We start from the raw sequence: 14926 nt of genomic DNA, 5'->3' as shown, positions 1-14926 counted from the left end.
TGAATCTATCAATGATTATGGGACAGCAAACATAGTGACAATAATGTAGAAAAACAACACTTTTAATCAATATAATACTGATAATAAGAGTAGAAGAATTTACTATAAATCTTTTGCTAGCATTTCGTAAATAAAATGTCAAAAGTTCAGTTTTCACTAGACAAAATCAATGAGACATTAAGACCCTAGACTGTTATAAAAACAACAGGCTTTTGATGAGTAATTAAGCTTGAGCGTGACAAATTTCATGCATTCTGTTAGATGTTGTTGTTTGCTTTATATTTATCATCTGTCACAGTGGGCTTGCGATGTTCAAATGGCGCGTGCAAACACCCCCTCCCCAGCGCAGAGCGGTGCTCACGTTTCCTGTAGAGAGAGGGGGCAAGGAGGGGCGTTCAAGCGAGGGTTCGGGGAGCGTGCCAAATTTAGATCCAAGTTGTTTGTCATCGGTTGTGACTCCTAGCTTGGCCAGTGGTGTTTCGATAGACAGTGCTTCATCTCTGAAGGCACACGCTTCAGACATTGATCTAGAAAGCAACATGGACGGTGGACACGTCCTGGGAGACGATAGGACGACGGCGAGGGCGAAATCGAGTAACGGAGTTTCAAACGAAGATTGCGGTGTTGAGAGTGATGTCTTTGGTGATTCGAAACACGATTATTTGAACAGAACGGATTCACAGGGTTATGAAACTTATGGTGTCGGGTTTGAGAGTTTCAGCAGCGATGCGTTTGGAGATTTGACCGCCGTTTTGGAAAATACGGACGGACTGGAAGATGACGACTACGAGGATGATTTCACCGACGATGAGGACGTCGATGAGGAGGGCGAGGAATGTTCACCGATGCTACCGGCCGCAGCACCAAGGAAATTAATGAGATATCCACGCATAGATGAGGATGATGGTTATGGGGATAGCTTTGATACCAGTGGGAAGGCAAAATCAATAGAGGAGGGAGAGACTGAGGATGGTAAGTTTTTAATCCATCACTCTTAAAAAGTACCATGTAAAATTGAATGTGCCATGAGGGTAATTATGCAGCCATCTAACTTTGGGAAACAACTTGGTTGATATTTTTCCCAATTTTAAGTTGGGTATGGAAAAAATTGGTTTTGATTTTTAAAAAACCGTGTGCTCGGCGAATCTGTACCCAATATTTGTAATACTTAAAACTTGTAAAACTGTATTCAAAACCCGTTTTGTAGATAGAGAGAGATGTGGGGGGGGGGGGTAAATTCTGTTTATATCTTAAGGCTGATGATGGAGTCGTCGGGTCTTATTACATAGCTTAATTTTTAATGTTAGATTTTTTCGGTTAGTTTTCATTTTTACATTATTATTGTGTTGTCTTTTGTGGAGTCATTGATAATCATCGCCCAGAAATACAGCTCCTGATGCAAATTCTTTGGTCAACGTTTGAAAAGTTTCAAATGCGTAAAATTGATGTTTTTTATGTTCCTCCTGTGATTTGTTTATTCTAATTAGTAAATAAAATGTTACTACACGTTTACGTAGCAACAATTAGATACAAACACATTTGGTACAAAAGACCGTGGAAGGAACACATCACAGAAGTTTTGAATCAACGAAGTGATAATATGACTAGATCTTGCTAAAAAATTACAGTGTAAGTCAGAGACTGCGCGAACATTTAGTGGCCTAAAATTTGGACGAAAGGTTGAGAAAACTTAAAAGCATATTCTTTTTTCAGATCGCTTTGCTACTATCACATTCTTCCGCATTGGAATTTAAAGAAATGGAAAAGATCACAAAAATGAATTCACCTCAACCTCAACTTTCCCTTCACCTTGAGACAGTAGAATATAGCATCCCGTGTAGTAACACTAGCTGCTACTGCGAGATTCTTCCATAAAAATGGCATAGAAATATATACATTTTAGAATAATGAGTTGAAAAGGCTCAAAGTTCTTTTCCTGAAACCATAATTTATCTTTAAATTGAGAAGGAATGAGATAGCATTCACTGTGACATTGCACTTTTATGTCCCGGATGATGTCATTGATTAAGTTAGATTAAAAAGACTGGATTTCCCCCCCAAACCCTCTACCGCATGACAGCTAATGATGAAGAAGGTTCCTGAACAGTGTTTATTACACCCTGATCATACATGAAAGTACCTTGGCAGTACGTGTTATGATTATATAAATTTCTAACCAACATTTAAGTATGACTATTCTTGAATGACTAGCAAGACAGTCTGGTCACCAAGACTTACGAAAAATAAGTGGGGAAAATGAAAAATAAGAATTGAAGTTGAATTTGAGGGTGATATTTTATAACATACATGAAAACGTTGATCTACACTCACACTCCACCACTTTTGGTTTTAAACTTTCATTTATATCAAAATATCAAAGTAATTTTTGTTATCCAGAGCCGATTTAAAAAAAACAGGCCTTCTCGTTCACAGCAGCAAAGTTATTCAACTCACTACCCATACTTACCAAATGTTCCGCCTCACTACCAATTTTTAAACGAAATGTCCGTGAAATTCAAGTGAGATGATTTTGCGATCGCTCACATGAAGTATTACTACCACCTCTCTCTCTCTCTCTCTCTCTCTCTCTATCTCTCTCTCTCTCTCTCTCTCTCTTTCGTTTACTCTCTCTCCTCTTCCATTTTCATTTAATTTCCTATTTGTATAAAATGTTTTATAGTTTGTTTATATTATGTTTTTTTTATCATTGTATATGTTGTGTATTTGTATGTGTATTGTAAGATATTTGAAATGTAATTTGTTTATGACAGCAGTGCGGCTTGAATGGGACTATCCTGCATTTTATAAAGAAAACATGAATAAATAAATAAATAAATCATGGTAATACAAGACTATTTTAATAACTCAATCTTATGATAAAGTAGAGGTCTTTACCAATATTTTCATTTTGATTGGGGCTAAACATCCCTCAGCTTTTCTTTGTAATGTGTTCAATTCTATATGATATTGTTAGACCTAATCAACGTGACTAATTCCATACCTTATAGGTGACTTATATCGTTTTTACAGCGTATCGATATCACATGAATCATTCATATACAATGTAACTTATCATCTACATGTAGAAACCGATGGAAAACTATTTTCTGCATATTATATCAAATATAGAAAATAAAACTTGAATGTTGAAATCTCGACAACAGAACTCGTAATTCCTGTCTAAGCGCTAGCTGTTCTCCTAATTGAACTATTGTCGCACTATCAGCTGACTGTCATCATAGCTTATGTCACTAGACTCTACTAATCATTTCATCCGGAGTTTACAAAGAGAATCTGGAGGCGATATGACAGAGTAGGATAAAATGTTTTAGACTGTGTATAGTTCTACCCAATTCCTTGTGCGTAGGCCTACATGATGTCGGCAAGGGATATTGAAACGAAAGAAAACAAAAATACGCCTACAATTACCCTGATAATGTTCCTATGCATTGCATCGTACATCACTCATAATTTTCCGGCGTCTGCGACCAAACTTCAAATGTTTATTCTAATAAGAAATAATTAAATCTTGAAATTGTAACAAGTCGAATTCGATAATTGGGCAGAAAAAATATAATTTTAATACTGAAATCGGGTTTTTTTTTTTTTTTTTTGGGGGGGGGGGAGTTTTTATTTATATTTCGCCGAAGTGTTGTCAGGTTGCTTGTGATATGAGGCTGTTTAGCCTTCTTTGATGAATGGCTTTGAAATAAAATTGTACCAATACTGCTGTGTTGAACTGCATACAATGTTTTTTCTCCTGCACACGATCTGACTCACGAGAATATTAATCACTAGATAGCTGTAAATTGGCAATGTCCTCGGGGTGTCTGTAAGAAGGACATTGGAGGGATTAAGTCATTTTCAAGTAAACAGATGCTGTCAGAATATTTTTCAACGAAATATGTATCATATAGCGAACTCATGGAAAACATTGAAAATGATTAGTATGTACAAGTATCTGCTAGATTATGCCTTTCATACTACAAAATATGTATTTTTCTCTTTTCCTACTTTCTTTACATAACGATTCTGCACGATTTTTCTGTTAACCGAAAGTTTGTTTCCTTTTGTTTGTTTGATACATTTAAACAATTTGTTCTGCAAAGCTACAGCATTTTAAGGATTGATTTCTTTATCTACAATTCTAGTGGGAGTAAAGTGGACAATATTTCCTCGATAGAGTCACAGAAATTTAAATCTATGACGACGGAACCATAATATACAGGTTTGTCAATCCGTGTGTAAATTGGCCAATTGGGCACCCCACCCTTCTCGACATGACTATTGGATTAACAGTGTGAATTATATACTTCCAATTAATGTGTTTACCCCCCCCCCCCCCCCGAAAGTCGACGGACACCCTTATGTAGTAAAGAGATGACGCATAGGGAAGGCCACTGATGTTTCCGTTTTGCGGCTCAAACCGATTACGTGTGAAGTGGAAAAAGACAGTCAAGATGACACATACAGGGATCCCTATATTCTATTGACTGTTTATGATCATTAAACAATGAAGTAATTCTAGATGGTCGATCTTTATCTTAGAATATGATTAGCCCTACGTCGCCTTAAAAGGGTAAACTTATCGCCAAAGTTATTCATAGTTGTTATCAAACTACAAATCAAGATTTGTACAGAATTAAATTGGACCTACATTATGCTGATTGTATCAAGTAATTATTTTAACAGCCTTGTTGTTGAAATTATAAAGTAATGCCATCAGGATAGTATCACCATTCATTTTTACAATTCTTCAACAAATTACTGTACTTACTTTTGAAAGCGAAAGCTGAAATTAAGTATATACTTATTATTCATTCAGAAATAAATTGTCACTGGTATGAATTTTACAAAAACAAATTTTACATCTACAAATGGAAAAATCTTAAGCGGTTACAATTACTACATGTATAACAACAACAAGAACAACTAATACTTCTACTACTATTAGTAGTACTACTTCTACTACTACTTCTACTAATACTTCTACTGCTGCTGCTGCTACTACTACTACTACTACTTCTTCTTCTACTGCTGCTGCTACTACTACTCCTACTACTACTTCTACTACTACTTCTACTGCTGCTACTACTACTACTACTACTTCTTCTACTGTTGCTGCTACTACTACTACTACTACTACTACTACTACTACTCCTTCTAATACTGCTTCTATTACTGCTGCTACTACTACTTCTGCTACTACTTTCGTTACTATTTCTACTACTACTACTACTTATACTACTTATACTTACTCTAGTACTATTACTACTACTTCTATTACTACTACTAATAATAATGATCAATACTTCTTCTTCTTCTTTTCCTTCTTCTTCTCCTTCATCTTCTCCTTCTTTTTCTTCTCCTTTCTTTTTTAATTTCTTAATCAGTTAAGTGCAAAATATTCCCTTATGAAATAAAGCTCGGTCGGAGAATTTTGCGTAAGTGTTAATTTTAGACCTACAACGTTTTCTTTCCGTCCTGAATCTTATCTTCGTTGTCGTATTGTGACCATGATCCCCAACTACTAGTAAAAATATATTCCTATACAGCCTACATAATTAAACAAAAGCCGTAGGCTCAGTGAAGACAGCAGTGATCATCTCCAAAATGGCATGTTAAAACTAACAACCACATAGTCATCTTCATTCTGCATGCTTTAAGGCAAAGCAAGATTAGCAACCAACTGTTCATATACGGTGTATTTATGATTTTATTTTTATTTTTCATAAACCAAAATGTCAAAGGTAGGGTGTCTGGGAAGGGGTAATTGGTTGCGTCAGCCAATGGGGAAGGAGGAAATTCGAAAGGCTTCCGTCTCACTCTGGATAGGAAGATGACCCACTGGGCTAATGACATGAATTCTGCCCCTGCCCCAACGATCTCAAACCGGCCGATTATCAACAAAGTCTTGGTCATTCAGGGTATACCGGTCTGTTTCGATGTGCATTGTGTTGTCTCGTTAGTGTGGCAGGTGTATGGGCGAAACGTCGGTCTGTAGGCAGAGGATGATTGAGTCGATGATGACATGCAGCGTTACCATGGTACTGGTTTCAAGTTTCAGGTTTATTTGTTCCACATTTTACAAAAAATAAGGACATACATATAAAATAGAAATTGATATAAGCATGTCTCAATGATACTCAATTCATATGATAGATTAAGTAGAATGTGTGGAACCAATTGAAAAGCAGTGCTTGTATGTTATAGGTTCCTGAAACAGACATTGTAGATGAAAAAATCGTACCAGTAGAGAAAGACGTAATTTAGAGGTGGGATTTAACTCATTGGAATAAGGACATTTGTGTACAAATGCATTAGCACCAATACCCAGAGTCACCCGGTAAAAATGATAACAAATAATGTAAATGAAAATCACGGTGAAGATTTTCCGCTTTACTGGAACGTCTCTCTCTCTCTCTCTTTCCCTTACCTCTCTGTCTTACATTCTCTCTCTCTCTCTCTCTCTCTCTCTCTCTCACCTCCGCCTCCTCCTCATCATCATCTTCTCAGCCTCTCCCCTCTCTTCCCCTTGCTTCCATCTTTCACTCTTTTTTCTTTATATTGTCTCCTTCTCCTTCTCCCCTTCCCTCTCCCCTTCATCATTTCACTTTCTATATCCTCTTTGTATTACATTATTTCCTCTGTGACATGCAGTTTATGGAGCGTGGACAGATTTCTCGAAAATCGACTATAAATCATTATCTCGTCTAATCTAGATCACTAATCATAACAAGGCGGTCGAATGACATGCCGTTGGAATACTTTTCCTTGGAAAATATGGCCAGAAAGCCACATTATTTTAATAATGTTGCGGCTACGTGCCACAAAGGTCATACTAACTTCATACTGAATTATGTGGTTTAACTTTCCCCATTAAAAAATGACAGATTCAGGATCTATAATTTCAGGTTTAGCATTAAAAAAACAATCTTGATTCATGTTGCAGTCTTCAAAATAGAAATAAAATAAGTGTACATAAAAATCTGCCAACTGTTTGGGCATTTAACACAAATAGTAATTTTGTATAAAATGAATATGACTTGAAATGATGGGAATATGACTATAACTTGCAATTGCATTTATTTTCAGAATTTTGTTGAAAGACAACGGCCCTCTTACTGTTTTCTGTCACTGTTCTAGCATTACAAATGTAACTTAATTGTCCTTATCAACCCTGTACTTGCATGCTAGCACAATATTTGTTTAGCCAGGACAAGTATTTTCCTAGTCAAGGTATGGGAAACAGAGTTTATTGATATCTCATAATGTCATTTTTCGAGTAAAACAACCGGTATAATATACCACACCAGGAGTTTGTAGTTTTAATCCACACCGCATTTCCTAACAACGAAGAATCCGATTGTTTCCTTTTAAGAAGATCAAAACAATTGAGAACTTTGAGCTTATAGACTGTATCCTCATATAGAATATAACATCATGATTAACGTGAACTATCAGTGTTCGATTAACAGATCGATCTGGATGTGCCCAAACATTCAATAATAGAATAGGAACCATGCAACACCGCAGTACGAAAAGCGTCCATGTTGTATATAAGCTCCCAGGGTAGAGTAAATTTGAGTAATTTTTTTACACTCTCTTGCAGATGTTTTTTTTTTACTCTGATTGTACATGATAATATGTTTTAGTATGTTTTTTTGTTTTTTGTTCTGTTCTTGTTTTTTTTTCCTGTTTGTGTGTGGGTAGCCTTTTATATAAGGAATCCGTCCTTTCTACCTATCCCAAATGCTCTCATAAATTACCATTGTTATCACTATCTTTTCTTTTTTTTTTGTCCAATTCTGTATTTGCATGTTTTAAAAGCTTTTATGAGGGAGTGTTGAATAACCTTTGAATTGAATAAACTCTGAGATAACATGAATCTAACAGTTGACTAGTGGGAATCTTCGCTATGACGCTCGTGAAGCTCCCCTTTCCATCTGAAAAGGATAAAATCAACATAATGTCATGAGGGTGTGGTACTCGTATCATCTCTTCCTTGAAGTTTCCGCCACTCCCAAAGCATGGACTCTTTCCTTGTCAGTCGTATAGTATTAATAACATTGGGGTTACTGTTGTGACATTAACATGATTTAAAAAAGCGGAGTGAAATACGGATGTATGACTTTTGTTTTTGTCACTAAGAGGTTAATCTCAGGCGTGGGTTAATCTGTCTGGATTTTGGATTAAGTTTTAAATTGCACAAAGTTTTAAATACTAATCTTTTGAAAATGACTTCCGATTTTAACGAATGCCAAATTGAAGAAAAATATTCAGACAAGCTCCGAAGGAGCCCATTTTGTTTTATATTTGATTTTAGTATAATTATTATGCCAATGACATTACTTATACAACAAGTCTTTCTCACTATCAGGCATGTTACATACGCTTTTATTTATAGCTATTTACTCTTCTCATCATAGCACATGTGTTTATTAATATCTCATAATATTTGTCAGTCAAAACATGTCATTCAGCCGTGATTTCGATGTCAGCAAACAGAACTGAATTTCGTCCCACTATCATATATTTTGATCTCTCAACCTCTACCTTTACCCATGGACAGGTTGTTTGCTTCCGATGAAAAAGGCATGCTACTTGATATTAATCAGGATGCATGATGATGTTGCATTTTCTTTTGCCGATTAATCTGGATATTAGAATATTGTTTTGATTTACAATTTCTCTCTCTCTCTCTCTCTCTCTCTCTCTCTCACTCTGTTTCTTTTTTCTTGTTTTTTTTTCTTTCTCTCTCCCTCTCTTTCTTTATCTTTTCTTTCTTCTATTCTCTTTCTCCCTCTCTCTCTGTTTTTCTTCTTTCTTTCTCTCTTTTTTTCTCTCTCTCTATCGTTCTCTTTATTTCTATCTTTTTTTTTTCTCTCTCTCTCTCTCTCTCCCTCTCCCTCTCCCTCTCTCTCTCTCTCTCTCTCTCTCTCTCTCTCTCCCTCTGTCGCCCGTCTTTCTTTTATACGGTCCTCATACATGTTATAATTAAGATGTTACGTGGGCCGTGTCGGAAGCTCATATATGGACAACCAATGCAGTAGTTTCCACTGATTTCTAGACGGGAGGAACTGTTTGGAATTAAAAGCTTCTGTGACGTTTTCATCTCTATATTTTATTTCACGGAAGAGCTATATTACCTTGTCCGTCCCCAATCAGTTGGCTACTATCCAAACCAAATATTAACCGTCAGGTAGCACAGCTTCTCCTTTCCTTTTGAAGTAATGAATCGTGCATTTTCAAACAACTTTATTTTATTTCCTCATGATCATGTCATGTTGTAGATACTTGACTAGGGGGGGGGGCATCATTATGCCACGGTATTTCATTTAAATTTTACGATCTTTTTTTCTTTACTTCAAATCGTGTGAATAAATTGTTTTGCATTGTTATAACTGCGGTTATCCCTCAGTTAATCACAACAATACGGAATTTCTGTCTCATCTTATTATCATGAAGATGTGGTTCAAACTTTAAAAGAAACAATTACAACAATCAAACAAACTTCGTACTCATTTTTTCCGACGTATTTTTTTTCTCTCATTGAGTTTATACAGTTCGTTATGTGACATAATGGTCAGTCGTTTTTTTTTAGATCTCCAATTTCTCTCTCTATCTCTCCATTGCTCTTCTCTTTTGTTTTCTTCTCTTAACTTCTCATCTCTTCTCTTGTTGTCTTGTTTCCTTTTCCTCCCTCTAACACTTTAATATACATGATCGGCCCATATTTTTCTCAAATTTTCCCCTAAGCTCAAGCCTATTTAATGTCCTTGTTCACTAAGGCAGATAATGTATGATAGACAATATATACCGGATTTCTGCTTCCGTCATTATCCGTTGATGGTGTTCAAAATATTTCCTCCATTATTTTTGACGTATTTTCCGTAGGAATAATAAGAAACTCCTATAATTAAACATAAAGATACAAAAATAAACAATCGTTGTTCATCCATTAACTGCAACTTTGTGTTGATGATTACAGGTCAACTTCAATCGATAGATTTTGTCTTCAGTTGGGTATAATACTTAGATTGACCCAGTCCAGGTTTGACACACTGTCTGTCAATCAAATCGATTGCATTGCATCATTTCAATGGCCGGAAGTTACTTCTTGATGCGTTGTTGTGACCACTTCCGGGTTATGACCTCATCGTGATTTCAGTGTTGTATGGTATTATTTTGTTAAACATCTTCGATGCTTATCGATATTTTCTTCTTATCATAAAATCGTCATATTGTAAGTGTTTTCTTTTGAACAATGCTTGGTTAAGCATACATGTATGACAAAAGACAGCATCTTATCTGTGAAATTTCATATCATTCGGCTGGGTTGTCCGGTAGATATTGTTCTTTTTATTTTAAAAAATATGAAAAAAACAATTATATTTATGTAGCACTCTTGGTTTTAAAAAGAAGAAAAAGGAAATGGATTTTGACACAGCATATTTTCAGAAATGAAACAAACAGATGAGAAAGAAAATAGCATTTCATCCGGGAACGGAAGCCCGATATTTGTAGTAGTGTTTCTTTGGTTGCCAAACATGGTGAAAATATTATCAATTAAATATGACTTCCGATTAAAAAGAATACTAACAGGTAATAGCTGATTATTAATAAATATTTATGGTAACAATAAATTCAATTGTTATAATAGTTATGTTATAGCATAGTTTTTCACTCGATCTAAGGCCCTGACAAAATGTTAAAAAGTTGTACAGATTGCCAATCGACATAAAAGAATCTTGATCAATAAATAGTATGTTTTTTTAATAGCTGAAATGAAGTTCTGTTTTTTAATGAAGCCCATCGCCTTGAGAACCAAGGAGCAAAGGCAGTTATAATTACTAGAGGTGTGAACAATTGAGGTTCAAATATGAACAATTCTTTGTCGCCATTTTTAGACGTTTGATTGTGTTTTGTATGTTGACAAATATATCAGTTTGAAAAGCAAATGTTGATGATCTTTACGCTCACATTTAGAGATCAAAACATTCAGTCATTTAATCTCACAGAATGCCGCTTGAATAGCCTACTCGAATAACTACTATACGTAATATTTATTTTTTTCATTTTTCAAGTCTATATTGTAAGTCTATAAATGTATACAGTAAATATTTAACGTAGCTATTTACTTTTGATTGTGACATGGACTCTGCTATGTGATTTCATACACATTCTAATGTACACGTAGCTATGCCAGTGTTATTCTAATTGATAACATCCCTTTTGTTTTATACACGACAAAATAGTGTTTGACAGTTCGACTGACCTTAAAGCTTTCCTGTCCATTTAACGTAAATGATTAAACACATATGTGAAGAGGAAAAACATCGAATATCTACAAGGCCGTTTTAGTTTCAGGCTTATATGTCAAAATTGCATTTACCCATTGTTTATAAACAATCGCAATCATATATTATCAGATTAGTAAGTCCTGGTTGCCCCCCCCCCCCTTCTCTCTATCTCTCACTTTTGTCTCTCCGTATCGCGCGCTCTCTCTCTCTCTCTCTTTCTCTCTATCTGTATCTCTGCCTCTGTCTCTCCCCATTTCGCTATATCTCACTCTCTATAACCGCCAATCCCTCTCTTTTCACTCCTATCAGTCGGTCCTATATTTTCCTGAATGCTTATAATTATCATCATCCACAATATTTTCATATCTCACCATTTTGTAACTCTTTACCCCATAATTTGATTACACTGCAGACGTTATGTGCCTTCAGCAGCTGCAGTTTCAGGCAGCAACGTCCTTCAAAACTTTCTAAACTAACCATATTTTTATGAAATCATGAACATGACTGTATCCCTTGAACGAAAGACAGCAACATGTGATCTTGATATTCAATCCATTTTAAATCTTCTATTAATTCCAGTATCAACTCCATGTTCCATGTAATACTCGCCTCTACAGTATATATCTCTGCAACTTTTCAGGCACGTTTCGTCAGATTGACTGTGGATTCCCACAAAACGCTACAGAAAACTTTATATGACCTGAATTAATATATTACCCAATTTGTATCATTAAAGTGTAACTTTACACCCCTGATTGGAAATGGTATCCTCTTCAACTGACCTTCCTTTCTATCTCGCTTTTTCCTCTCTTACTCATATCGAATAGTTCGACGGAAGTATTTAAAAGGCAAACTCCAAACAGATCGGTGATCGATCAAAAACTTTGGTGCTATAGATACCAACTGCACACTATACTACATTTTAGGCGATATGGGTATATAATCCTATGTCAGGTTGGCTTTCTCATCATATACAATCAATACATAGGGATCAATGTCGGTTTAATCTTTTTCTGAGGTGCTTCTTTTGCCAACTTTATCTACAGAGTTAAAGCTTTCATTATATCGGAACGAAAAACAGGGGTACACAGCATTTAGACGTACCTTTACTTGAACCTCTGGAAATACACAACTTGGTTTGAATTTGAATAAAAGTACTTTGTCAGAGGAGTGAAGAGAATAGTTTCATCGTATTCTACTGATCATTGTTACCTACCTGAGCAGACTTCTGTGATTTTATTCGAGTATTTTCTTTTGTATGCGAAGACGAGCATGATGGATTAGACATCGAACTTTGTCTCTGAATCTTTTTTTGTTGTTGCAAATCTTGGAGGTAAAATAGTTGAGGAGGGATTTGATATTTTTGGATTACACCAAGACATGGATTCAACAGTGAACGATGGTAGGTAGATTGTTTTACTCATCCTGATCAATTTGATATGATAATATAATATTTGTTTTTCCACTGGCTCTAAAGATTGATACCATTAAAACTATCATTTTTTCTTACCGTAATTGATTAAGTAAATCTGAAATTTAGTCTAATAAACAACCAGTAAGAACATGAACGAATCGATTCTTCATTATATCAACTATCTGAGTAATACATGATATTATATCAAAGTTAATTAATATGTGCCACTGGTCGTTTTTCTATCGTCTAGAAATATTGTTAAAGTGTTGTGTAACTGAAATTTATCCATATGCTCCTAGATGAGCAATCGAGGCATCTGTAACGCCAAGTGCTATCTGATCTAAGAGACTTGGTAATTTATATGGCAGTTTAGGTACATACTTTCAAAGTTCTGAACCCATGATCGGATTTGGATTCTAGTTTCACTACCAATGCTCTGCTAGTATGGCCAGAGAATAGTCACGATGGGAGGCTTTTGGTATCATCTGATTGTCCGATAAATGACTTAATATGTTGGTAAAACTAAACCTTAGTGGAAGTGATATTGATAATTAGACGCTATCGTAAAAAGAACCCGCTTGTAGGGGCGTTTCAAATAAATAAATAAAAATTAAAAGAAAGTAAAAAGAAATGAAAAGATATAGGGAAGAGATGATGACGGAATGAAGTATACTCGTCCACCATGAACAATCACTCACCATGGAAACCCACAGAGACCATCTAGACAGATGATAATATGTGTCTCGATTGATTCTTCTCAAAGTTACTTTTCTTTCAGGGGCCCTCATCAGCCAACGCCAAATGGAAGTCCATTGTCACAATTCCATATTACTGACCTTTTCAAACGACATTAACGTTCACAAAACAATGAACTTTCCTTACAATACAGAATGAAACTAAAACTAAAACAAGAATGAGATGTATTGTTCTAACACCGTTGTCTTAAATCTGATTTAGTTTTACTAACATATTGTGTCATTTATCGGACAACCAGACGGTCAGTGAAGACGGAAATTGATTTAAATCCTCTGAATATTTCTTTTTGTGTGACATTTATGCTAAAATAAATCGGGAAATTCATGGAAGGAATGTCAAGAAAAAAACATCTAGGGTAATAATCATTTAAAATGAACACTAAGACACCATATTCAACAAGTTTCATGTCCACGTCGTTGTTTCTCATTGCCATGCCAACGTTCTGTTAAACAGAACTTAAACATTACCTTTAAAAAGAGTGATTCACTTTCCTGCGAACCGCATGTGCTCATTCATGGGATATACATGTATTTTTAAACTTTACATCGGGAATAATAATCTCATGATGGACGTGATGAAGGATTCAACCTAAAAATACAAGAGAGCAGGCGGCTCGTTCAAAAATAACTTTTCCTAATAATGTTTAACTGGCACAACACATTTTACATGTATTGTATTTGTATCTGTATTCACTGCCTTTGAATTCAAACGCTTATTTACCGAGTAAACAGTTAAATAATAATTGCAATTAATATCATTTTTAGCGCTCTCATGTATCATTACTGGGTAAGTAATCATTTACAATCAGTCAAATTGGAAATAAAAAGTGGTGTGATTTTTTTTTTTTTGGTCTGACTGTTAATCGTCCGACAGGTGCAGGTTACTATGATCTATTTTACAATCACAGCTGACTGTTACTTGTTAACTGACAAAGTGTTCGAAATGATTGGATTTTTTTCTAGCAGATTTTTAACAAAACTATTTATAAACATTAGCCAAAAAACATAAACAAAACTTGAATTAACTTTGAAGTAATACCGGAATAGGATTCTAAATTAATGACTTTGCGCTGTCATGATGAGAAGTTTCCTGTATAAGGATTGGCTCATTTTCTTTTTCATCTGACTATCATTGTTACGAATGACATCCAATTGTTTTGACGGTTAAAAAAGAGAATATTCTCTTCTTCTTTTTTTACAACCAAGTCATTCGTTTCTAGATCCACTACCTTTGATGTTCAATTTTAATTTAATTCAATTCAACTGACAATGTTAATATATTGTGTAAAATGGACAGGATATGTTGAAAGTGTATGCCTATACTTCGGCAAATGCTATCAAATTTGATTTTGGTATCATGAGACAAATCTCATTCTACCGAATCATGGTTTAAAAACAGTCACGGTTGTTGATTCATTTATCAACGAACAACTACTTGCCATTCAGATACATTT

At 35.2% G+C, this 14926-nt stretch overlaps 1 protein-coding gene across 2 annotated transcripts in view; it reads left to right on the top strand.

Annotated features, from left to right (window-relative positions):
- Positions 1-275: 275 nt before the first annotated feature.
- The window catches only part of LOC590762 (mediator of RNA polymerase II transcription subunit 1), a 39749-nt gene continuing 25098 nt past the window's right edge, over positions 276-14926 (top strand). The window contains exon 1 of one of the 2 annotated variants that reach the window (XM_790356.5): positions 276-972. In XM_790356.5, coding sequence (XP_795449.4) covers positions 309-972 — 664 coding nt within the window. In that variant the 5' untranslated portion in view covers positions 276-308. Of the gene's footprint in view, positions 973-12158; positions 12706-14926 lie in introns of those variants that run through there. The other variant, XM_011666169.2, reaches the window with a different exon arrangement.

Source organism: Strongylocentrotus purpuratus, unplaced genomic scaffold, assembly GCF_000002235.5.
Source record: "Strongylocentrotus purpuratus isolate Spur 01 unplaced genomic scaffold, Spur_5.0 spur5_scaffold_2, whole genome shotgun sequence".
NCBI lineage: Eukaryota > Metazoa > Echinodermata > Echinoidea > Camarodonta > Strongylocentrotidae > Strongylocentrotus > Strongylocentrotus purpuratus.
This window is presented reverse-complemented; position numbering and strand designations above follow the sequence as displayed.